This window comes from Trachurus trachurus (assembly GCF_905171665.1).
Source record: "Trachurus trachurus genome assembly, chromosome: 23".
Lineage (NCBI taxonomy): Eukaryota > Metazoa > Chordata > Actinopteri > Carangiformes > Carangidae > Trachurus > Trachurus trachurus.
In genome coordinates, this window is record NC_139912.1 from 3,174,776 (window position 1) to 3,202,086 (window position 27,311).

A 27,311-nucleotide genomic window follows, 5' to 3' on the forward strand; every position below is an offset into this window, starting at 1 on the left:
ATCGAAAATGGGCCCATTAACAAGTGGTAACGTAGATTGATCCACATTAACGTGAGACTTTTTTTATAACCAAATAGAAACTCCTCGTTGTCCCTTTAAGACCCAGTTTTATTAGAAAGCGTCTACACTGCAACAAGTGCAGTAAAACAATACATTTAAAAAACGCTGCACAACGACTGTGCGATGATCGAAATTAATTCTAAGGAGTGGTCTAAATTATCCGATGGAAGTCAGGGGGCGGAGTCAGTCACTGCCAAGATGGCGACGGTGGTGGAGAGTATGATTGTGTATGTTGGCCATGTTTCTCATGCATCTCAGGTGTTCATATATTTTAAATTAACTTTTGCGTAACCATGGTAACGGCACATCCTTATTGTGGCCTTGGACGACTACCCCCCCCCCGCAGAGGCGACTAATCCACCACTGAAGGCCGTTTTCACATTTTAACGAGACGAGAGACGACGGGACGACTAATGAAGACGAGTGAGTTGTAAAAAAAAAAAAAAAAAGCTAAAGAAGTCGTCATTTTGAATTATTCCAGACATCGTTAGGATTCATGTGTCGCCACCAAACTGGAAACCTCTCCAGTGTAAAAATAAATTATATTTTCTATTTGTCAGGAGGCTTGAACAAACTCCACCAGTACCAGATTAAGGGTTTTGATGAAAACTGAAAACTTACTGACCCGTTTCCAACGTTAACATCCAGATGAATAAAGGGTGAAATCCTTTCAAAGCAGCAGAACAAAAATCAAATGTAAACTGTCGTGTTTAATGAAAGAGCAGCTCAGCAGAGGTTTGTCTGATTCCAGTGCCGAGTGGAGACCCCGGCTTTGATCAGGCTGCTCAATAATTAAAGGAAAAACCTTAACAGGAAAAATCCCACTAAATACATTTCCATCTCCATTCATGAGTTTTTATCTTTGTTTCTTGTTCCTTGGAGCAGAGAATCATTTGATCCCTTTTTTCCATCATCAGGTGAGGAGAGTGTGACTGATCTTTTTACTGCCGACCTCAGGTTATAACTATAACAGAGAGCAGATGTGGGTTTAATCCACAGTGAACTGATGTTGGATATGTAGTCGTTATGTAGCACCACTCTGCCCACAGGAGGGTTAAAGGAGCTATTTATAAGTGATGCTAACTGAAGACGGTTTAAGCACTGCAAAAACCCCAAATCCCAAAGAATATTTGTCTTATTTCTTGTCAAAATGTCTAATTTCTACTCAATACTAACCTCTTTCCACCTAAAATAAGACTCATCACCTAAAAATGATCTTGTTTTTAGATAATTTTCACTTGTTTCAAACAAATTTTCACTTAAAACAAGTAGAAAATCTGCCAGTGAAAGCAAGTTTTTTGTGCTTGAAATAAGAAAGAAAAACTTGCTCCACTATCAGATTTTTCTACTTAGTTCAAGTGAAAATATGCTTGGAAGAAGTAAAAAGTGTCTAAAAATAAGCTGCTTTTAATGTGATGAGTCTTATTTTAAGTAGAATGAGATTGTTTCGACTAGAAATAAGACAAATGTTCTTGGTAAGAGTTTGAGTTTTTGCAGTGAGAAACAACACGCTCCACTATGAGTCAGTTAACTGTATCTGTCCGTGGGTTTCTCCATGACTCCGCCCCCTTTAGGAGACCAGCAGACCATGGCTCCGCCCCCTTTAGTAGACTGGCAGACCATGGCTCCGCCCCCTTTAGGAGACCAGCAGACCATGGCTCCGCCCCCTGTAGTAGACTGGCAGACCATGGCTCCGCCCCCTTTAGGAGACCAGCAGAACATGGCTCCGCCCCCTTTAGGAGACCAGCAGAACATGGCTCCACCCCCTTTAGGAGACCAGCAGACCGTGACTCCGCCCCCTTTAGGAGACTAGCAGACCGTGACTCCGCCCCCTTTAGGAGACCAACAGACCGTGACTCCGCCCCCTTTAGGAGACCAGCAGAACATGGCTCCACCCCCTTTAGGAGACCAGCAGCAGCAGCAGGTCTTGAGTCTATTGACTCCGATGGGAGAAGTGAAAGTGAGCTCAGATTGTGGTCGATTCTTTCCCTCCAGAGTAAATATGGGACTCATTTTTCACAAGACACGTCTCTTCTGAACATTTAGACATGAAAATGGACAAATCAGGAGAAAATTAACTTTGTTCCAGACCTGTCTCTGTCTCAACAACACACTCTTGCCAGGTATTGTCAGATAACATTGGCGAATGCCAGCACTCACAAATGTTTGTAATGCTAAATATGACTGCTATCATAAGAAAATATAAACAGCTCACTTTCCTGTACCGACAAGTGTAGCTGAACCAATTTATATCATTGGAGAAGCTTGTAGTGAGCCATCCTGTCATAGTAGAGGATATTTGGAAGCAAAACAGTGCTTTGCACCTCTGGAGACGGCTGTTAATGCTCATGTTAGCTATGTAGCAGTAGCATCATGATAGTGTTTTGTTGACGCAGCCCTGGACCTTCCACCTGATTGGACTCTCCACACAACCCTGAGAAAGTCTGATTTCCTGTGGGTGTTTTCCTGGGAAATAGGAAGTTGTGCATAGATTTCCCAGGAAATAAACCACAGTTTAACACCATTGACCTCATTATGATTGTGTCTTGTCTGACAGAATAAATATCTACAGATGCAGGGAGAATAAAGAAGAACAATAAATAACAGTAGAACAGCTTAGCTCTTTATTGACGGGGTTTCTGTCTCTTTATGGAGTCGGCCGTTTCAGCCGCTGACCCGCTGACCTCACACTTCCTCTGGCAGAGCTTTTTGTTTTTCATGAAGTGCCCGGGTCTCCTCTGTGACTGCAGCTCCGCCCTCGGGGAGTTGAACCGGCGCTCGTCGAGCCAGGCAGCGGGCCGCAGCTGAGCAGTCTGCCAGGTCCCACAGGGTGGTCGGTTTGAATCCCTGCCCAGACTCAGACTCTCTGACTAAAGGCGCTGCGCCAGAGAGAGCAGCAGAAGTTAGTATGCATGTCTGAGCACTTTGTTCTGCTCCGCTACATCTGCAGGCTTCACGAGTCGCGGACTGAGTGTGTGTCGGTGCAGGTGGAGGAGGAGGAGGAGGAGGAGGAGGAGGAGGAGGAGGAGGAGGAGGAGGAGGTTCGACGTGAAGTTGAAGTTCTGCACCGGGGCGATCTGAATGAAATGTGTTTGTGTTTCTGCCTCGTTCGGCCTCTGAGAGACCGAAGCAGCAACGAGGGAAACAGCAGCTGTTCATCAGTCCGACGTGTTCGTACAGGAGGAAAGATAAAGAACTGAAACTCCTGTTGTCCTCCTGGGTCAAGGAAGGAAGGAAGGATGAAGGGAAAGAAGGGAGGAAAGGTAGATGGAGTGAGGGAACAGATTGGGTCAATTGGGGCAAAAAGGAAGGAAGAAGTAAGGACGAAGGGAAGGGAAAAAGAGGGAAAGAGGAAAGAGGGAAGGGAAAAAGGAAGGAAAGATTCATACAAGGAGGGAAGAAGAAGGGAAAGAAGGAAGGAAGGGAGGGAAAAGGGAATGTGGAAAGAAGAGAAAAGGGAAGGAAAGAAAGATGGAGGGAACAGATTTGTTCAAGGAAGGAAAGAAAAAGGGAGGAAAGAAGGAAGGGAAAAAGGAAGAAAAGAAAGATGGAGGGAGGGAACAGATTTGTTCAAGGAAGCAAGAAGAAGGGAAAGAAGGAAGTAAGGGATGGAAAAGGGATTGTGGAAAGAAGTAAGAGGAAAAAGGAAGGAAAGAAAGATGTAGGTAGGGAACAGATTCGTTCAAGGAAGGAAGAAGAAGGAAGGGAACAAGGAAGGAAAGAAAGATGGAGTGAGGGAGGGAACAGATCAGGTCAATCGGATCAAAAGAGGAAGGAAGGAGTAAGGACAAAGGGAAGGAAAGAAGGAAGGGGAAAATGATTGTGGAAAGAAGGAAGTAGGAGGAAGGGAACAGAGGGACTTAAAGACAGACTGTGTAGAAATGTCTCCCGTCTAGCAGTGATTGTATTGAGGTGAATGTTGTTCTTTATGCTGCGTTCAGGTGCAATCGGACAGACGGACGACAGCAACATGATACACACATGACAATATGTTGTTATGGCGATGCCGTATTGTTTACCTCACACATGTTTTACCGACTTTCTCTCGCCGACTAAACGACATCCGGTTTGTTTGCCGACTGCCGACCGCTCCGGTGGTGTGTATGTGAATACTAAACTCAAAGCTCACCAGCACACTGATGGGGAAAATGACTTATTAATGAAATACATGCTTTTAAATGACATAATCGATTGTTGTGAATAGACAACAAGAGAAGTTACAAAGTGGGGCTTTAAATCTGTCCTTAATTAACCTGAGCAATGATTGATTTTTTAGCGGACAACGTGTTTCATCCTCTGATCTGAGTCTCTCTCAGTCAGATCAGTATCAGTGTGAACGTCGGCCGATAAGAACCAGTTTTTGTGTCTTTAAACTTTGCAGGTGAACTGAAACTGTCTGGTTTGTTTAGAAAGAACCTCCTGCATCGGTTGAAAAATAAAATCTGATCAAGTGGATGTTTGGTCGAGTTGAACGTGTTTACAGCTTTCACCTTTTCCAGGTCAACGGTTCCTCGGTTCGTCTTCAAACAGAAGTGAAGTGTTCCCGCTGCCTCTTCTCTTCTCTTCTCCACCTTCCAGCCTGTGTGTGATTGATGCCACCTACGCTCTTTGAAGCAGCTGCCTCTGATCTCCGTGGAGGCGAAGCTTCCTGCGCCTCCGTCACTGTAAAAAAAAAAAAACAGATCTGCGGTCAGCTGGACCGAGCCGAGCCAAGCCAAGCCGGGCCAAGCCATGCTGAGCTGCTGCTGCTGCTGCTGCTGCTCTGAGCTCGGTGACGTAATTAAAGTCGACTGGAGTCAAGTGCAGAGCAAAATGTTCCAAACAGGACTTTAATTCTGGACACACTCTGAGTCCGATCCACATTCAGGGCCTCGCTCACTGTGGACTGACTTTGATCCGCTGAAGGACAATTTACTGCAGAAACACTGAGCGCTGCCAAATATGTAAAGAAACACACACACACACACACACACACACACACATACATACACACACTGTGCAGAGGTATGAAACCTGCAGTGTGTGTGTGTGTGTGTGTCTGCTGCAGTCGGAGGCTTTAATGAAGGTTTAAAGTGAATTTAGTGCTGAACTCTGCAGCTGAAGGTTTTAAAGGGAACGTGGAGTCTCAATGTGGAGACAAACCTGGCACACACACTCACAGATACACACTCACACACACTCACAGTGGTTCCCGAGCGTTTTGTCGTTCTCATTCACCCAGCGTCGCCCTGGAAACAGCTCGGGTCCAAGCGTATTACTCCTGTGACCGGACGTTTCGCTATCAGCAAAGTTCAGTCTTCAGCCGGTTTCCTACGTGCTCCGCCTCCGTTAAACCTCCATCCACTGTCGCTACGGTTTCTGAAGAGGCTCCGAGGCATCCTGGGAAAAAAAAGGAAAAAAAAGAAACACTCACCGTCCAATCAGGTGTTAGCGTGCCCTGACAGCAGGAACCAAAAACCTGCTGCTCCTCATCAGGACCAGGACTAGGCTCCAGCTACGAGACTGAAACTAAAACTCCTCAACAAACAAAGGAGAGTGACCAGACCAGAGTGAGAGTGTGTGAAGACGTTTAAAGGAGGACTTTAAAGCATAACTTTAAAGGATAATTACCGTTTTTTACAACCTGGGTCTAATTTCTAGCATAAAATACGATCATTTCCTCACCCAGATAAGTTTGGTGTCATTACAAGTCGTTGTCGCTGCGTATATCCGTATAATGGAGTCTACAGGGCAGCAGAATGCAGCCTCTAAATAACACATTATCTGCAGAGAAACTCCTTCATTTCACCAATATTTAGTTCTGATAGGCTAGTGCTATTCCCCTCTGAGTCCGGGGTTAGCTGTTATCAACATCCAGGGTCTGTAGGTTGACCTACTGACCTCTGACCTGGATGATTTTGAAAGTGCCAAACCCAAATGGACAGAAATAGAAATATCCTTTTTAATTGCATCCTCACAAACAGTACATCAAAAAAGGTGCATTTCACACCATCTCCTTGTGTGATATTTCATAATAAAAGCACAATTAAGAAATGAATGTAGACTGTTGACTGAAAGGCTGAAAGGTGGTGGGGGTGGGGGGCTCATAATTTGACAAGAACGCAGGAAGTGTTCTGTAGTAACGGTGTAATTTATATCTAAATTAAAAAAGACTAACGAGAGTGAATCAAAAAATGACCAATTTCCCATTAAAACATCAAAATGTGGCTTCTTTTTAAATATGATTTAAATCATGTGGGACTTGGGAAAAATTCCAGTTAGCTTAGTTTCTGCAGTTTAGACAATAATGATGGCTCTGGTTCACTACTTTAATAAAATGATAAATGTCTGTAAAGGTCACTCAATAAAATTATATTTTATCGTTTCAAGTACCCGTTGCAGTTACACCAGCTACCACTAGGGGTCTGAGAACCGCTGGTTGGAAAACGAAACGCTGCTCTAACGTTTGTTTTTATTTGTTGAATGTGATTTAGTTTCTCTGATCATCTTCTCTGACAGGAAACTGAACTACATGTTTTGTCTCTTGTGTCTCAGTGGTTCGGGGACCTGGTGACTCCGGTCTGGTGGGAGGACGTCTGGCTGAAAGAAGGTTTCGCTCATTTCTTCGAATACGTCGGCACCGACTTCCTCTTCCCCAAGTGGAACATGGTGAGTGATGCGTTCAAGTGTCTGTTGGTTTCAGCAGCACCTTCCACAAAGGCTGAAAACTGTGATTTTTAAAACAGGAAGTGAAGAGTTAGGGATTACAGATGCAGCCACAGGTGTGTGATCTCAGGTAAAACAGTCTGACAGTGATAAAAACCGGTGTGATGCCGAGTTCCTCTCATTTGATGATTAATATCTCATCTTTTATTCAAGACAAACAGGAAGTGGATTTTTCCGTGCGGCATCTACGAGTGCGTTCAGATATCCTGAAGCTCTGTTCACTCATGAAATTTAATTTTTCTCCTCTGATGGTTTCAGGTTTCAGCTCAAGGCTCCAGTCAAATATGAATTCGATTTTTTTTTCTTTCTTACCTTTTTCCATGAGTAAAACATTGAGAAATCTCCAGACACCAAATGCAGCACAAAACTGAAAACCTGATGTCAAAAGAAAAAAGAGCCTTTTTTTTTCTTAGGAGAAATAAAACTGGATGTTAAATCAAACTTTAAACCGGGTTTATTTTCCTGTCTGGGCTCAGAAGTAGAGGACCTCCTCCTCCTCCTCTGTGGTCAGACTTTGACAGAAAATAATTCCCAGAGGAAAGTGTTGACAGAGAGGTCTGAGGATTATACAGAGGAACTGGGACAGTGTCTGTGTGTCTGCAGCACAAACAAGAAGACACCATTCACCATCCATCCACACTGTGTGCAGGTGATGGGACAATAAAACTGAGACTGGCTGCTGGAAAACAGACAAATGTTATCTTTTAATAATATGGTTGAATTGACAACGTGGCAAAAAATAGATTCTGTTAAGAGAGGAAGTGGAAAAAAGTTATTTCAGGTGCTGGAGACTAAAATAAATATAGTTACAGCTGAATTGAGTTAGAGAAAGTTAAAGGTACAAACATGTCAATATAAAGAATTAAAGGTAGATGTTTGTGTTAAAGCTCCTTCAAAATAAAGGTAGATGTGTGTATTAAAGCTCCTTCAAAATAAAGGTAGATGTTTGTATTAAAGCTCCTTCAAAATAAAGGTAGATGTTTGTATTAAAGCTCCATACAGTATAAAGGTAGATGTTTGGGTTAAAGCTCCATACAGTATAAAGGTAGATGTTTGTGTTAAAGCTCCATACAGTATAAAGGTAGATGTTTGTGTTAAAGCTCCATACAGTATAAAGATAGATGTTTGTGTTAAAGCTCCATACAGTATAAAGATAGATGTCCATGTGTAGTGTGATTATAAAGCAGCTCTAGGTTCTATATTAATACTGTGAAAGTATCAAAGCCTCAGTCCACAGAGAAATGCACACAGCCTGTATTCAGAAACTGAGCCTTAAAACCAGCCGTCAGGACTTCCTGTCACTTTGTGATGTCACAACAAAGCCCCGCCCCCTCACCTCATCCAACAACTTGTGGGATTTGGTTTCTCTGAGTGTTTTATTCGGAAATCTGCTCTGTTTTTATTGTATATCAAACAGTCAGCTAATCAGAAGAGAGACTTGGAGCCTCTTCCCCTCTTCTGATTGGCTAACACCGACCTGTTGTTTCTAGAGTTCCAGAGAGAAGCTGAGAGAGGAGATGGAAAACTACACTGCGTTCAACCTTTTTTTACTGAAACTATATCTCATTATGGATCAGCCCTTCAAAATAAAACACAGGAGACGAGAAACACGGAGCTTTAATGGATCAACTGGAGGAAGTTTTGTCATTTTCAGTTATTATGTAGTTTTACAGTAGAAATCCACAAAAAAGACCAAAACAAACATTTTGTTTTTGTGTTTGATCTACACACCCATCTCCCTCTGTTTTAGCAACACAATACGAATCAGTGATACATTCATCATCAGTTGTGACTCTCTCTATGGGATTTTCTTTACTTGCACATTAATAAATGTAAAAATATACAATATAAGGTCATCAGTTTTTAAAAAGGTCAACTGTGACTCCTGAGGAACGTTTCAGTGACAAATTTCTTCTCACTTCGTTTTTAGACTCGCTGGATAAATTCACTTTCTGCAGCGCAACGTTTTTATTTATTTGAACTACAATGACAAAGTGGTCTGAATCTGCTGTAGGTCAGATTTTATTTAACCAACATGTGGCTTTTTCTCCAGAGTAGCTGAGGATTATGGGTATTGTAGTATGTCTCAACGCTTTAAAGCATCAAACAAAACTATTTGTTGTACAAAGAAAAACACATACGGTACATGTATCTCCAAATGTAAATGATTGTTTATTGATCTGTTGGAATAATTCAATAACTGATATGTTTTATTCTTTTAGCAAAAACCTCATAAAAAGATGAAAAGATGAGATTTTTTGAGACAAACCAGTGCCTGTGACTTTTATTTTGAAAGGTCTAATGGAACACAATGGGAACGTTGCCACAGTATCTTCGTATCTTATTTCTCTTTATTGCATAAAACATTACATAAGTCATTACAGTGTTATGAGGAGCGTTGTGTGCTGCTATGAGAGTTAAACCTGTTTGTGAGGAGGAGGAAGTCCTGACAGCGAGCGCTCCTCCTGAACTCTCCCTCCTTCTATTCCTCCACTCACACAAATCAATATCTGATTCCCTCCTCCTCCTCCTCCTCCTCCTCCTCCTCCTCCTCCTCTGGAAGCGTTTCCCTGCAGCCGGGGTAAAAAATCCTGTGTTATTTCACTCTGACAAACAAACAAACAACAAACTTGATGCACAGAGAGTGAGTCAGCGCAAAACAGTGAAATTAGAAATGATAGATTTAGTGAAAAACTCTCCGACCTGTGATTCCTCCGTTTCTTTTCTTTTCCCCGCCTGAAACTTCTCGGAGACAGTGAACGCAGCACAACTTTAAATTACAGCACACACTCGCCCTCCGCTGCCGATGAACGCCGTGATTTACTTCCAATAGAGAATGAGTTTACACCTTATCTGCAGCGCACACACACACACAAACACACAAACACAAACACACTCTGTTACACTGAGCGACATGGCATTTTTAAATCCCTGTTACTGCGGTTCAGCTCGACTGGATGCTTTAATAGAAACAAAGTGTTTCTCCAATAACAAGCACAATGATGATAAAGTCTTTCCCTGATAAAGCAATTTATGTTTAAAACAGGTTTTTATTTAAAAAGCCATTTCCATCAGCGGCGAGTCGCAGCGCTGCAGGCGGAGGAAAGGAAACGGAAAAACAAAGCAACAAATAAAAAATGTGACACGGTGAGAAATGACTCTGAAAAATAATAAAAATCACTTTCCCATCAGAGCGATTCACCTGAACTGACCTCAGAGCTGTAACCTTTCAGGACCTTTACACTCAAACTGGTTTTGAATGCATGAGGGATGATCATTGAAGTAGATGTGTGTTATAAGGGGTTAATAATAATAATAATAATTTAGATTTATCAAGGGCTTTTCATGACACCCAAAGCGCTTTACACAAACCATTATTCATAGCACATTCACACCAGTGGCGGTGGTGGTAAGATACGTCTGTATGGAACCGCATTAACACATCTATTTTTAACATCTTGTTAAACATTAAAGGGATAGCTCATCATTTTAGCAAATTGGCCCATTGCCATAATCCCTATAGTCATAGCAGTAGGTTCGTTACCTTTAATTGTCGGTGCAAGCTGTTTTTAGAACGGCGGAGCAGAGCCGTGAGCTGCTCAGAGCTACGCTACGGAGGCTCATTATGGGATTTCTTGGTTTCCCTCATCAAACTCATCAAATACACAATCCAGCAACTCCACAACGCCTAGGTGGACAAGTTGTGACCTGCACATTCACCACGCTATGAGATAATAACACAACGTTACCAGACAGAGTTGTTTTAGAGGTAAATGCAGAGACTGTTGATGAAAAACTGTCCCTGAAGGCAACGCGCATCAGTGGTTTTGCATGAATTTCCCTCTAAAACAACTCTGTCTGGTAACGTTGTGTTATTATCTCATAGCGTGGTGAATGTGCAGGTCACAACTTGTCCACCAGAGCGTTGTGGAGTTGTTGGATTTGATGAGTTTGATGAGGGAAACCAAGAAATCCCATGAGCCTCCGTAGCGTAGCTCTGAGCAGCTCACGGCTCTGCTCCGCCGTTCTAAAAATAGCTTGCACCAACAATTAAAGGTAACAAACCTACTGCTATGACTATAGGGATTATGGCAATGGACCAATTTGACAAAATGTTGAACCATCCCTTTAAGACTTTTAAAATTGACATCTTAAGACGTACAAAATTGACTTGTTACATGGACATTAAACCAGACGTTTTGAACCAAATGTCGTTCCATACTGTAGGTCTGTAGCCACAGTACCTCATTCAACATTTTAATTGACCTCTGACGCTGCAGTGAACCGTCCAATCAGAGAGACCGCCTCGTTCCGTCAGAGATTTTGATCTCAATGGTTTTCACCTGCTTAAATAAAGTAACATAAAAATAAAATAAGACTCCTGTTTGGACCTCCTGGGGCTCCGTAGCAGGATGAGACAGTTTATCTGTTTTGTTTTTGATCTGAAGGGAAGGAGAGAGTCAGAAAGTAGAGAGCCTTCAATCGAAAATATGAAATATTCATGTTAAAGAGAGCAGAGCGGAGCGGGCGATCGATATTCATCGTCTCCTGCTCCTTTATGAATTGGGACACCTGACCAATGAGAGGAGAGGAGGTATTAATTACCCATGTGCAGCTCAAGGCTCGTTACACCCCGAGGGAAACACGGTGAAAGATGAGATAAAATCATCTCAAAGAGAAAATAAATGTCAGATGAATCAACATCAGAGTGATATTAAAAAAAAACTTGATTTTCCTCGGTTTTTCCTCTTTGTCACAAACGATTGATGATGTTTTTGAGTGATTTGTTTATTCCAAGAGATGAAGGGAGTTCATGGCGAGTTTAAAAGACGATGAAATGAAGGTGAAGACGAAGGGATGCACTGCAAAAACTCACAATCTTTCCAAGAATATTTGTCTTATTTCTTGTCAAAATGTCTCATTTCTAGTCAAAACTAATCTCTTTCCACTTTAAATAAGACTCATCACCTAAAAATTAACTTGTCTTTAGATAATTTTCACTTGTTTCAAACTAATTCTCACTTGAAATAAGTAGAAAAATCTGCCAGTGAAAGGACGTTTTTTGTGCTTGTAATAAGAAAGAAGAACTTGCTCCACTATCAGATTTTTCTACTTATTTCAAGTGAAAATAGACTTGAAATAAGTAAAAAGTGTCTAAAAACAAGCTACTTTTTAATGTATAACTATGTACTGTATGTATAAATAGACTTATTTTAGGTATAATGAGATTTGTTTTGACTAGAAATGACATTCTGACTAGAAATAAGACAAATATTCTTGGTAAGATTTAGAGTTTTTGCGGTGTGAGGATGAGAGAGGAAGTGAAGCAGGACGGTGGGAGGAGACGAGCAAAAACTTCAGCAGCTGCTCTTGAACGCAGCACCGTCCCTCCATCTGTGTGTGGGTGTGTGTGTGTGTGTGTGTGTGTGTGGGTCAGACCTCCACATGTGGGTCCATCTGGTCCATAACGACCATCTGGTCCAGGTGGACCCCCCCTCAGTCGGTCTCTGCAGGTGATTTAAAGTCGTTGTTAATTAGAGCTGATGTCTCATTTACTCTCATTTCCCTTTTTTTTATTTTTTATTTCTCTGACTAATGTTGGTTTCATCTAAATGTGTCATTTTAACTAATTAACTGATATAATTTACACCACAGCCCCGATTCAGCCTCTCCGAGTGTGTCTGTGTGTGTGATTAAAACAACGGTTACCCAGGTATTAGCCAGGTCCTTAGAGGAGGGATCTGTGAAGCTCATGTATAAACACTCTGTTAATCCGTCACAGTTTAAACTCCAATTAGTCTGACACCAGATATTAGACAGGTCCGCTGCTGTTGATCCATCAGGACAAACAGGAATGTAAAACGTAAATCTGTATCAATCCGACTTGCATCAACCAGGAAATAGACCGAGCCCAGTCAGTATAAATCTAAATGTTTCATGAAACATTAATACCTCGAGAAACTTTTGTTTAAACAGATGTAGATTCATTAAAACCGAATCTACTTAATAAACAACGTTAATCCATGTATTACACCCAGCCACATTGGACCAGGAATTAGACATATCCCAGCAGATAGTACTGTTAATTTAAAAAGAGGAGGCCGGTTCCTGTTCATCCAGTTCATTAACGACCCAAAACTTACTAAGCCGCCAGTTCCATCGCTTAACAAGATGCAGGTTCATTAAAAACTAAATCTCCATAGTAAACACTGTAATCCATGAATTAAACAGAGCCACACTTCTCCGGATTTAGCCGGATCCCCGGGGTAATTTAGACAGAGCTCGTTACAGCTCAACATGTTTGCAGATGTCTATTAAAACCCTGAAACCAAGAGAGCAGAGGAGGAAGAGGAGGGGATGAGACGAGGAGACAAGGAGATGAGGAGGGAAGGAAACAAAGAAAGGAAACAAGGAGAGGCATGAATCATAGACGGAAAAGGAATAAAGTGAAAGAACAGATCAATGAATGAAGACGAACAAGCGACAGAGATGAAATGAGTGACACAAAGAATCGGAAAAACTAAATATCAAACAAACGACAAACTGAACATTTGTTTATTGATCCGATCGATCAAATAAAGAAAAACAGATGAAGATGAAAAACACCTGAAGCTTCTGAAGACGTCGGTCGTCCAGAGTTCATGTTTTTATCCTTTCTCCTTCATCTGCTCTCTTTTATTCCTCCTGCTCTTGTTGCACTTTACCTCATGTTTCTTTGTCCTTGATGCTGTTTTGATGAGTTCTATATAAATAAAGTTTATTACTGTGAATGTATTAGGTGTTAAAGGTCAAATGTGTTTGTTTGTTTTTGTGTTTGCAGGAGAAGCAGCGTTTCCTGACCGACGTCCTCCACGAGGTGATGCTATTGGACGGTCTAAGCTCCTCCCACCCCATCTCCCAGGAGGTGGAGCAGGCCACGGACATCGACCGAGTCTTCGACTGGATCGCCTACAAGAAGGTGACTTCCTACTTCCTACTTCATTAAAGGGATAGTTCAACATTTTGGCAAATTGTCCCCTTTGCCATAATCCCTATAGTCATAGCAGTAGGTTTGTTACCTTTAATTGTCGGTGCAAGCTGTTTTTAGAACGGAGGAGCGGAGCGGCGAGCTGCTCAGAGCTACGCTACGGAGGCTCATGGGATTTCGCTCTGGTGAACAAGTTGTGACCTGCACATTCACCATGCTATGAAATAGCGTCGTTAGCTAGCTATTATCATGAGTGACCAACACTTTTCAGAAAAGTCATGTAATGCCCATTCAATTGTTATTTAGCCACATCTGTCTTCTACATAAGTTAATTCAAATTTTCCTTACAAGCAATTTTAAATCTGCCTAATTTTCAATGGTTTCCAATGGGAGTTAACCCTTTCGTGACCATTGTTTGTCCAACCTAGCAACAGTAACCGTGGATGGCATGACTTGACAAAGGGTCAACTTGTTTTTTCTATTGAAATCAATAGTTCTAATGAACAGCAATAAACCAGATACTAGGTCATAGCTAATCAAGCTAATTCAACAGATTTGTACCATTTTAATTAATCCCAAACATGTTACAGAGAAATTTTTAATTAAACAGAGTGAGATCAACGTTGGACTCCATATTCCCCCAATCAATCAATCAATCAATCAATCAATCAATCAATCAATCAATCAATCAATCAATCAATCAATCAATCAATCAATCAGAAGAGGAAAGAAGAAGGGGAACTAAGATGGTTCATCGATCATTCTCCCTACACTGATAATAATTAGTCTGTAATTTACAAACATAGTTATAAAAGTCAAAGTCTGGATCAATTAAGTTAAACGTTTATAACTGTTTTAATGTGAAATTATTAAAAAGTGAAAGTTTAAATCTATTTTTCAAACAGAGAATCTACTGAAACGAGTCTGTCTTTTGTAGCAGCTGAGTCGATGTTTTTTTCCACCTGTTGTCGTGTTTAAAGCTGCGTTTCCTCGTCCTGTCCACAGGGGGCGGCGCTGATCCGGATGTTGGCCAACGTGATGGGGCAGCCGCTGTTCCAGAGAGGACTCAACGTAAGTTCCAGCTGTGCACACAAAGGTTTTTATATCTGAGGACACCAGGGGCTGCTGGGAGTGTGTGTGTGTCTGTGTGTGTTGAGCCAGAGTTTTGGAGTGATTTCAGATGAGCAGTAAAATCAGTGTTGTTGCAGTTTGAGACAAAGGTTTTCTTCTTTTTCTCTGCTGTAAAACAACGTCGCTCCACATCCGACCTGGTTCGACCCGAGTGAAGCTGCAGTTTGTGAATGAAAACTTTTTAGAGACAGGTTTAAAGGGATAGTTCAACATTTTGGCAAATTGGCCCATTGCCATAGTCCCTATAGTCATAGCAGTAGGTTCGTTACCTTTAATTGTCGGTGCAAGCTGTTTTTAGAACGGCGGAGCAGAGCCGTGAGCTGCTCAGAGCTACGCTACGGAGGCTCATGGGATTTCTTGGTTTCCCTCATCAAACTCATCAAATACACAATCCAACAACTCCACAACGCTCTGGTGGACAAGTTGTGACCTGCACATTCACCACGCTATGAGATAATAACACAACGTTACCACACAGAGTTGTTTTAGAGGGAAATTCATGCAAAACCGCTGATAAAACAACTCTGTCTGGTAACGTTGTGTTATTATCTCATAGCGTGGTGAATGTGCAGGTCACAACTTGTCCACCAGAGCGTTGTGGAGTTGTTGGATTGTGTATTTGATGAGTTTGATGAGGGAAACCAAGAAATCCCATGAGCCTCCGTAGCGTAGCTCTGAGCAGCTCACGGCTCTGCTCCGCCGTTCTAAAAACAGCTTGCACCGACAATTAAAGGTAACGAACCTACTGCTATGACTATAGGGATTATGGCAATGGGCCAATTTGACAAAATGTTGAACTATCCCTTTAAAGCCACAGAAGTTAAATCTCAGATATTAAAATGATTCTGAGTGTGTGTGACAGGACGCCGACGTTCAAAGCTGCCAGAGACGTAAAAAAAGAAACTCCTCAATAAAATATCTATTAGATTCAACTCAACGGAGTGTGTGTGTGTGTGTGTGTGTGTGTGTGTGTGTGTGTGTGTGTGTGTGTGTGTGTGTGACAGCAGCTGAACATGAAACAATAAAAGCTCAGTTTAATGAGGAACCATACGTTCTGTTTCTGTTTTTCTGAGTTCAAAGAGAAGTTGAATAAATGGATGTTTGGTGTCGAACAAACTGATGAAACATGGATCAGACAGAGACACGGAAACTCTTTTATACCACTCCCAGAGCCGTCACTCGAAAGCACCACCATGATTAAAGTCATTATTACCATGATTATTATTATTAATAGAGTGAGAGAGAGTGTTTCAAGTTCCAGTCATCAATTAGTTTTTATTGACTTCAAACAAGAGAACAAAGATTTAGAGGAGAAGGAGGAAGAGGTTCAACCTTTCAAAATAAAAGACCAGAGGAGAGAAAAGTGTGAAGTTTCATTGTGCAGTGACAGTGAAGATGATGTCATATGATAGAAGGTGAAAGTGGGTTAAACACGGTAGTTTAATGGAAATATGTGTAAAACCACAAACACACACACACACACACACACACACACACACACACACACACACACACACACACACACACACACACACACACACACACACACACACACACACACACACACACACACACAGAGAGATATAGGCAGTGTGTGTGTGTTTTTTCCTGCAGGAACTCTCAGTGACCTGAAACACTGAGAACCAGATTCTATATAAAACACTGCTGATCCAGCAGCGCAACACACACACACACACACACACACACTGTACTGTAGGTGTGTGTGTGTGTCTGTGTGTGTGTGTGTGTGTGTGTGTGTGACAGCCTGATAAGAACAGATTGCAGCTGCTGAAGTAAAATCGTTCCTCGTTCTCTGAGTTTTAATCTTAAATCTTAAAGCGTCAAAGTGAAAATTAAAAATGTGCAACGAACCGACGTGTGATGTCATTGTCAGTCTGAGCCGTGATGTCATCATTTAGACTCGTGAACGTTATTATCACATCTCTGACACTTCACAGCTTCATGTTGTTTAAAAAAGTGCAACAAAAATTAGTTTGTTATTATTAAAATGTTTCTGCTACAGAAAAGAGCAGTAAGAGTTATTCACAAGGGAGGCAACAGAAAACCTGCAAATAGTTTTATTTCTGCAGGTTTATTGAAAGTGGCCGATATAATAGAACCTTAAATTATTCAGACCTTAAAAATAATGTAAAAATAATGTATAAAGCAAAGAACAAATCATTACCAGAATCAAACTGGAGGAAGAGGATAAAACAGACTGAAGCTTGGTTTTAATTTGCAAGGCTAAGCTTAAAACAAATGTGTATTTCTGTTGCAGGTGTAAAACTATGGCATTCACAAAGAAAGGAACTGAAAAGTTGTACAAGTATGTCTCAGTTTAAGAAAATGTTTAAAAAAGAAAAGATAAGCGTCTACAAAAAAGGAGAAAGAGAAAAAGAAGGGGAAAAAAGAAAATATAGATAGACGAGTGGTGTCTACTGCTATTTTGCTTGTTTGTTTACTTGTTATTATTATATGTTTCATCATCTTTAATTTTTTGAAATAGAATATAATATTGGTGTTGATATAGTAAGCCAGTGCAAATATACAGAGAGGGGCAGGTACTATACGTTTTTCTTCATCCTGCTCCTTTTCATTCATGGTGACAATGTGTAGCTACATTATGTAAATATGTGCAAACATGTGTAGAATGTATACACTGCAAAAACTCTACATCTTTCCAAGAATATGTCTTTTTTCTTGTCAAAATGTCTCATTTCTAGTCAAAACTAATCTCTTTCCACTTAAAATAAGACTCATCGCCTAAAAAATTAACTTGTTTTTAGACAGTTTTCACTTGTTTCAAACTAATTTTCAATTGAAATAAGTAGAAAAATCTGCCAGTGAAAGCAAGTTTTTTTGTGCTTGTAATAAGGAAGAAAAACTTGCTCCACTATCAGATTTTTCTACTTATTTCAAGTTAAAATTTAGCGTAGCGTTAGTTCTGGCAGGCCATGACGTCAAGCTCTTAATCAGCACAGCGTAACTGTCTTCACCTGTGCAGATCAGCTGATGGCTCAGCTGACTGCCCGTGGCTGCTTCCTATTGGGGAACTGCATTCAGGGCGCGCTATTTAAACTGCTCTAGTCCGACGTCACCTCCCTTGCTGCTGCTGCTGCTTCCTCTGCCGGCTTTTTGCAACCCACCTCCACCCCAGCTCCTCCTGTCATTGTATCTTGTTGGTTGCTCTGCTCTGTCTGGGTTTTCTTTGCTGCTGCGCTCCCTGCTTATGCCGTTCATGATGGCTCGTGAAGGGCAGGAAGGTGCTCTTCCTGCCTCAGGCTTTCCACGCAAGCGCGTGGAAGAGCAGGGGGTCCCAGAACAGTACCATACCGCCAAATTAAACTGTGCAAGTAAATAAATATTATTTTGACATAGTGGTCCTGACAGAAATAGGCTTGAAATAAGTAAAAAAAAGTGTCTAAAAACAAGCTACGGTTTAATGTGATGAGTCTTATTTTAAGTAGAATTAGATTTGTTTTGACTAGAAATGAGACAAATATTTTGAGTTTTTGCAGTGTACCATGAATGGAATAGGCCTAAATCAAAAATGAAATGAAATGTTAAAACTCTTTGACCACAGACGGACACAGTGTAACATCATCATCATCACAGTGTCACTGACAGACTCACACCGTCGTTCTCCCACATTTTCTAGCGCAGAGTGTGTGTGTGTGTGTGTGTGTGTGTGTGTTATCTCTGTCAGCTTTAGTGAAGGTGACACTGTTGTTATCATGTATGTCATCTTGTTTCAATAAAGAGCTGCTTCTTCTCCTTATCAACCTCCCAACACATGAGGACGACAACGACTGACACACACACACACACACACACACACACACACACACACACACACACACACACACACACACACACGCGCACACACACACACACACACACACACACACACACACACACACACACACAGAGGGATTAGCTCTCTCTCTCTCTGCAGGTGTTCTCTGTTATCTTCTGCTACTTTCCTGCCTTTTTCTTGTTATATTACAAACTGAAACATCGCTCCCTCTCTTCCTCCTCCCTCGGCGTTCCCTCTCTTCCTCCTCCCTCGGCGTTCCCTCTCTCCGACTCCACGGCAACTCCATGGCGACGGCGGCGGTGGGAATGACTTTTTTTCCTCCCTGGCGCTGAGATCAAACCGAACACGAGCGTCACCTGAACGAGCTCCTTCTGAAACCAGGAGATTTGATTTTCTTCTTTGACTCGTCGCTTTGTTCACGTTTTTTTTTAAGATTTAACTGACTGAGAGTTTTGAAGTCGGAGCAAAGATCCAGAATCCCAAAAGGTCTCTGCCCCGTCTTCACACTGTTTGTCTCAGTGTCGCGGATCGACACAGAGACCATGTGAACCCGGTCTGTGAACTTAAAGACAAACTCAGCTCCATGTGTCCCTTGTCTCCAGCTCCATGTCTCTAGTTCTGGTTAAATCAATGACTAGTAACTAGTTGCAGGGAGAATGGAGCGTCTCTTGGCTGAAAACCAACCTTGTAAGATCAGAGCCTCCGACCCGGTGTCCCAGCTCTCGTCTCCATGGCGACACCGCCACACAAACGTAACGCGCCCCGTAACCCGTAATCTCTTGTTGATGACAGATAAGACTACACAGATATACACATGGTAACATGGTAGATTAGTGGTTTTTAAAGTGGAGACCCACAAGTGTCCTTTAGAGCAGTGGTTCCCAAACTTTTTGTGGCCAAGGCACCCCAAAGGACAAGTAAAAATCTCAAGGCACACCTATTGTTCAAAATAGCCTTCATAACACGTGTTATCACTTATATCATGTAAAATATCTGTAAATGTGCATAATTATTTACTAATGCCAAATAAAATGTGACAAAGATAACTGGCTACATTACTCACGAAATCATATTTATTAACGAAATATTTCAAAAATTAATTTGAAACTTTATCAAATTAGGCTTCATCAAAGCAGCAATACAACCATTTAAACCAGACAGGTCACAATAAGGCAAAGGAAACTTTGCAAAAATTCATCACAGAGAACTATCAATGCAAGGAAGCAGCACCGTCCATTGTCCTACAAATTGGGAAATATGGGGTTCTCTTTGAGGTTTTTTTTTTTTTAAGAATTGTTTTTAGGTATAGAGTTTGCCTCTGTATTATGAAATGAGTGCATACAAAGTACTGATAGTAAATTAAAAATAATTATTTTTTGTGTAGTTGTATATTGCAATAATAATGTATGTTGGTTGTCACAAATTCCCACGGCACACCTGGACTTGCCTCACGGCACACCGTTTGGGAACCACTGCTTTAGAGGTTTCAAGGGGGCCTCCAACCTTTTCTGGAAGTTTTACCACTTTTTTGTAAAATTTCTAACCCTTTTTTTTGGGGAGAAATTCTTACCACTTTATTTATTTATTTTTTACTTAAAAAAAAAAAAAATTATCATTTTTTCTAGAATTTTTTTAAAAACCTCTTTTTTTTTTTAGAAATTTTTGAATTTTTTTCTAGAATTTTTTTTAAAGTTTTTTTGAGAAATCTTACCACTTTTTTCTAGAACTTTTAAAAACTTTTTTTTTTTGAAATTTTAACCACTTTTTTATTTATTTATTTATGCTCTCTCTTTTTTTTTTTTTTTAGAAATGTTTCCATTCTTTCTAGAATTTAAAAAAAAAAAATTGGGAGAAATCTTACCACTTTTTTCTAGATTATGATTTTTTTTTCTTGAGAATTTTTAAAAAACCTGAAAAACCTGAAATAAACAAAAAACAATTGAGATAAAAAATGGATCTCAGGTTCGGTCCAGTTTCAGTTCGATGACCTCACCTGGTGATGTCACTTCCTGTCTCAGCTCTTTTTCTCTTCTGGTTGTTTTCAGGATTATCTGCTGAGTCACATGTACAGCAACGCAGCCAGAGACGACCTGTGGAGCAAACTGACTCAGGTAACTCAGGGCTGATTGGTTTATCAATTAATTAATTAGTGTGAACTGGTCGTTATTGGTTACTGATTACTGATTATTGATTGATGTCCAGGCCATGCGTTCAGAGGGGCGGGACATCAACATCGGAGAGATGATGGACAGGTGGACGCTCCAGATGGGCTACCCCGTCCTCACCATCAGCAAGAACCAATCGGAGCAGCTCCCCACTCATTACATCACCGTCAACCAGGAGCACTTCCTGTACGGACAGGAAGCCAGGGGCAACAACAGGTCAGTTCAAAATAAAAGTTTTATTTTTTAATTTTTTTAATTTTATTTTTACAAACCTCACGCTCACGGCACAGGAAGTGTTTCCATGGGAACATAAAATGTGACGGACCGGGCTCATGTGGTTAAACTCATGAGAATGCTTGTGTTTTCTTCTGAGCCCTCAGGGCCACCGTACAGACCCTTATTTTTTTGCTCTTTATTTTCTTTAGCTGCAGCTTCAGTTTAAATCAAACCTCCAGTTCTTAATCTGCTTCTTTTTTCATTCATCGTCATCTTCTTTTTCATCTTCTTCTTTTTCCATTTTCTTCTTCAATCTTCTTTTTCCATCATTTTCTTCTTCTTTTTCCATTTTCTCCTTCTTCATCGTCTTTTCCATCTTCTTCCTCTTCATTGTCTTTTTCCTAATTCTTCATTATCTTCTTTTTCCTTCTTTTTCTGCTTCTTCTTCAATCTTCTTTTTCCATCTTCTTCTTCCATCTTTTTATTTTTATTCCTCTTCCTTTTTCATCTCCTCCTTCCTCTCTCTTTACTACCACTTGCTTTCTTCTTGTTCTTCTCTATCTCTTTCTTATCCTCTGCCTCCATTTACCTCTCCTTCTTCTTCCTCCTCCTCTTCCTCCTCCTCCTCGGAGCTTCAGTGAACTGTTCAGAGTTGCAAGTCGTTGACCTTTGTTTGCTGCAGCCCCGAGGACTTAACATTTCATCGACCTCCTGCTGTTCGACACAACACAACATCTGGAGACTCTCTGGTCCGTCAGCGTTAGCGTTCCTCTGAGGTTCCTCTGAGGTTCCTCGTCTCGTCCTCTCGGTGACGGAGCTGAAGCAGCTTTTCTCCGCGTTCTTCACCACCTTTACATCATTTATGTTTCATCTATATTTGATTCGCACAATGTTTTATTCACGTACTTCACAACCTCTGGAGTTTATTCTCTTCGCTGTTTTATCGACCCACTTTTTCCTCCTTCAATATTTCATCACCTCTTTTTTTTTTTTTTTACCTGTTGTTCACTTCTGTTCTTTCCCCCTTTCTTTTTTTCTTTCTTTCTTTCTTTCTTTCTTTCTTTCTTTCTTTCTTTCTTTCTTTCTTTCTTTTTTCTTTCTTTCTGTCACGTTTTCCCACCGTATCTGACATTTACGATCTCTCCGACCGACTCAGCTCTTCACCAAAAGTTTCTCTACCTGTTTTCTTGTTGTCTTTTTTCTCCTCCTCCTCCTCCTCCTCCTCCTCCTCCTCCTCCTCCTCTTCTTCTTTTTCTTTAATCTTTTTGTTTCTTCTCTCGCTCCTCTGCGCTCTCTCGCTCCTCAGGTCTCGTCAGTTGATGAACTGAAGCTTTTTGTCGGAGGTGAACTTGAACGTTTTCTCTCTCGTTTCGGCTCGTTTTGGCTCTTGTTTCGGTCCCATGGGGCTGCGTTCAGATGCACTCGCTGGTCCCGAGGCGTTCACCAACACTCATAGTAAAAAAAAAAAAAAAAAAAAGGATAAAAAAAAAACTAAGCTGTTGTTGTTCAGCGAATTGAATCAGAGACAGACGCTGATGTTTGATCCCATGGAGCTGCGTTCAGAGGCGCGGCGTCGGCGTCCCACTGTGTTACACACTGTTGACTCAAACTAATACAGAATCTTTAGAAAATAAACCAAAATAAACTCAACGTCTGGTTCTGTCCAGTGTCTCCTTGAACGAGCTGCGAGGAGAAACGAAACGTCCTTCAACTACTGTGGTTTCTGTTCAGAAGGTTATTATTGAGTTGAGGGAGCAGTGAATGCACCATCTGTAGATACTGTGTGTCCAAGGCCTTTAGTACTAGTGATTACAACAGATGGAGAATTACATGTTATACAATGGCAAGAAGTGTGTGACCCCTCTGGATTTTTTCTTATTTTCTGCGTTGAATGTGATTCGATCAATTTATTAGGACTAAACCCCCTGAGATCTGCTCTGATCTCGTTTTCGAGGGGATTCTACATCTAACAATGTACAAAACAGTCATAAGAAGACAAACCATAGACAACACAAATAAAGGAACAGATAAAAACAAGAAGACAAAAGAAAGAAGCAACAGAAAAAGTAACAACTACACAGTAGATAGACAAATCAAACAAACATAGTTATATAAAGTAATAATGTTAGAGTCAATGAGTCAGATGGAGACAGTTTTATTAGAAGCTGTGAGGTGTTATATCTGACAGTTTCTGAGAAAAGAAGAAATAAATGAAATGAGGACATGGATCAGACATTTGCAGGTTCATTATTCCAGTCAGATAAGTTTTAAAGTCTTTCTTAGTAAGTCACAAGTGTAGACAAACACCTACAAACTATTATAATATGTCGTCTTTATTGAACATGTCCATTAAACATTGACAGTAATGACTGGTTTGGATCATTCACACCTTACAGAACACAACAGTTTGTGTTGTATTAGGGTAAATGCATTGTGTTTGTTTATATTTGTGACTTGGTGTTCGTTCACACCAGAAGCGCCATGAGCGTCATTGGCAGCCGTGCAGTCGCAACGCAGGCGACCAGAGCCTCAGTTTGAAGTTGAGAGAAACTCTTTACACTTTATGCAAATGAGCAGCGTCGACGCCAAGGAGAAAGAGAAAAAAAGAATAGGGAAAGAGAAGAGGAAGATGGAGGAAAAGCTCATAATTGTGATTATACAGCATGCCTGTGTTTACGGGTGTTATATAAGTTATAAGTTGTTATAATAAGTGTGTAATGAAAATCGTGAATAATACACAGTGAAAACATGAACGATAGTATATGGTCAACCATGGAAAGCGATACGATACGATACAATATGATACGATACAATACAATATGATACAATGCGATACAATGCGATACAGTGCGATACAATGCGATACAATACGATACAATACGATACAATATGATACGATACAATACGATACAATACAATATGATACAATACAATACAATACGATACGATACAATACAATACGATACGATATGATACAATACAATACAATACGATACGATACAATACAATACCATACAATACGATACGGTACAATACAATACGATACGATACGATACAATACAATACAATACAATACCATACGATACGGTACGATACGGTACAATGGTACAGTACGATACAATGCAATGCGATACGGTGCAATACGATACGATACAATACGATACGATACAATACAATACGATACGATACAATACGATACAATACAATACGATACGATACAATACAATACAATACGATACGATACAATACAATACCATACAATACGGTACGATACTGTACAATACAATACCATACAATGCAATGCGATACGGTGCAATACAATACGATACAATGCATATTGTCCATCTCATTGAAATTTGTCTTGGACTCTATGCGCCATGAATGTCTTGATGGCCACAATGACAACAAACAATACAACTTCAGCTATACCAACCCAGCAAATACAAAACATGACAGCATTACACATATCCCACTATTGCACCTCATAAATTCACCATAGTAAGAGCACTAGAAGAATTATTGCACAAACTCAAGCAGTATTGTTAAGAAATTTGAAGGAAGTTAGTCGACCCCATTTCATGAGCAGTTAATGCAGGGAACTAGGAAACTCCTTGTTCTTGAGTTTTGTGCATGAGGTGACTTTGAGAGCTTTTCAGAGTTTTAACTTTAATCTCAAATCTGAACCCAGAGTCACAGAATTTATATTAATATACATGAGTTAATGCAGCCTCACTAAACCTTCCAGGAGAAGTCTTTATATCTGATTTACTTTATGATCTAACCTCCAGAAATCATCGCAAAAAACACAGTTTAGATCTTAGTTTAGTTTTATAACAAGTTCAGTTTCCTGCGGTTTCTGTATCCATGAGTTTAACTGTAAACAGGAAGTGATAATCGATCGTTCAGCCTGTTTTTATGCTGAAAACACCTTCGACTTCTTCTGTTTTCACACATTAGTCTCCACTGACACGCCTCACACAGTCTCTTTAAAGACAAAAGTTGGAAAATAACTTCTTTTTTTAAAAACTCAAATAAAAAAAAAACTTTGACTCGACTTCTTAGCAATGATAAGGTGACATTTTGAAGAACACAGCTTATTTATTTTTCTGTCACACGTCTCCTCTTCCACTTCGCCGGCTGTTTGAGACGTTTCAGATTTGACTCTTTTATTTTTCCCACCATCAAACAGTCGACAGAGAGACAGAGAGGAGGAGTCGCTGTGTGAAGACAAAGAGAAACCAGAGGACGGACAAAAAACAGGATCTGAGCTGATGATGATGATGATGAAGCTGACTGAGACGTGATTGGAGGAAAAGCTGATTCCTGTTTGATTCAACAAACTTTAAAAACTAAACGGGAAGGTGGTAAATGATTAATAATCCACCTCAGCTCAGTTGAAAGGAGCTAAACGTCTGTTTATGTTCAGCTTCACCTTCTGTAGCAGATGGTGCAGAAATAAAATCAAAGTTATAATGATAAGAATAAACTGGAAAAACTACAAGTCAGTGAAGTAGAAACTGACAAAAAAATTGTCATTCAAAAAGTAGAAACACTAGAAAAACTGAATGATGTAAACGTGTGTCATGATTTAACCTCTATAAATAGGATGGCAACAGCAAACAGGAAGTGGTAATAGATCATTCAGATGGTTCCTAAAGGGATAGTTCAACATTCTGGCAAATTGGCCCATTGCCATAATCCCTATAGTCATAGCAGTAGGTTCGTTACCTTTAATTGTCGGTGCAAGCTATTTTTAGAACGGCGGAGCAGAGCCGTGAGCTGCTCAGAGCTACGCTACGGAGGCTCATGGGATTTCTTGGTTTCCCTCATCAAACTCATCAAATACACAATCCAACAACTCCACAACGCTCTGGTGGACAAGTTGTGACCTGCACATTCACCACGCTATGAGATAATAACACAACGTTACCAGACAGAGTTGTTTTAGAGGGAAATTCATGCAAAACCGCTGATGCACGTTGCCTTCAGGGACAGTTTTTCATCAAGCAGTCTCTGTATTTACCGTTACAAACCTACTGCTATGACTATAGGGATTATGGCAATGGGACAATTTGCCAAAATGTTGAACTATCCCTTTAAATAAACAGAAGTCTCTTGTTTACACTAAAAATATAAAGAATCTGTTAAAAACACAAAGATTTAAATGATCCTGGACTGAACACTGAAGACTCATGAGATCATTTACACACACACACACAACGTGTCCCTGTAGAGCTGAGTTGTACTTAACACACATGTCCATGTTGTGTGTGTGTGTTTCAGTTGGTTGCCTTTGATGAATAAACCATAAACTTACACACACACACAAACTCACACACACACACACACATAGGAGAATGTGTTCATTAATATTTGAACAGACTTAAGACTGTTTATTTTAGACGACAGTGTGTGTGTGTGTGTGTGTGTGTGTGTGTGTGTGTGTGTGTGTAATAGAGTTCTCCTCCTGTCAGTCACATTTGATATAAATGTCCGGTTAAATATTTGGTTGCTAGGCAGCATATCGATCCAAGGTTGCCCACGGTGACAGATGGTTGTTAAATAGATCTTTTCTTTGGCTGATTGTGTTACAATGACCCTGACAACACACACACACACACACACACACACGATGATTGATTGTTTGGTGTCTGTAATTAAATCCACTTTAATTAAAATATGAATCAATTTCATCAAAATGAGTTGAATTAAACTCGGAGCCTCTGAAGGTTTTTATTGGCGCTAAAGAGAAAGTCTGGTTTTAAAGGCTGGTTTATTAGTGTCATTAGTGCTCAGTACAGTACAGCTGTAAACTGTGTGTGTGTGTGTGTGTGTATCTGTGAGTCACCTCTACCACATGTAACCGTGACGACGTGATGTCTTTGTGTTGAGCCAGAGCTTTTATTTTGGTATCTGTCGGCTGCAGTGACGGGAATAACAGCTTTATGAAATAGCAGCACTATAGTAATCAAATAAGTTACTGTTTCCCATGTTATATGCGCTGTGAGTTGAGTTGAGTTGAGTTGAGTTGAGTTGAGTTGAGTTGCGTTACACTGATGCTGCATTCACCTGCAGTTGGGCAGACGGCCGTCGGTAACAAACCAGATATTTATGTTGGTTTAACATATTGTCACGTGTATTGTTTTGCCCACTTGTTTACATAGAGGCTTGTTTAAGCCGTTACATGCAGTGGCTGACGTCCGTCTGCCGTCTGCCCAATTTCACGTGAATGCAGCATGAAAAATACGAT

The 27,311-nt window shown here is 40.6% G+C and overlaps 2 protein-coding genes across 2 annotated transcripts in view; both read left to right on the plus strand.

Annotated features, from left to right (window-relative positions):
* The window catches only part of dclre1c (DNA cross-link repair 1C, PSO2 homolog), a 476,875-nt gene that overhangs the window by 302,376 nt on the left and 147,188 nt on the right, over positions 1 to 27,311 (plus strand). The gene's annotated exons all lie outside the window — the stretch shown is intronic.
* Positions 1 to 27,311, plus strand: part of trhde.1 (thyrotropin releasing hormone degrading enzyme, tandem duplicate 1) — a gene marked incomplete at both ends in the record, with an annotated part of 192,973 nt that overhangs the window by 127,503 nt on the left and 38,159 nt on the right. The window contains 5 exons of the mRNA XM_083999510.1: positions 6,595 to 6,708; positions 13,586 to 13,723; positions 14,738 to 14,803; positions 20,726 to 20,791; positions 20,883 to 21,061. Of these exons, the coding sequence (XP_083855636.1) occupies positions 6,595 to 6,708; positions 13,586 to 13,723; positions 14,738 to 14,803; positions 20,726 to 20,791; positions 20,883 to 21,061 (563 nt within the window). The remainder of the gene's footprint in view (positions 1 to 6,594; positions 6,709 to 13,585; positions 13,724 to 14,737; positions 14,804 to 20,725; positions 20,792 to 20,882; positions 21,062 to 27,311) is intronic.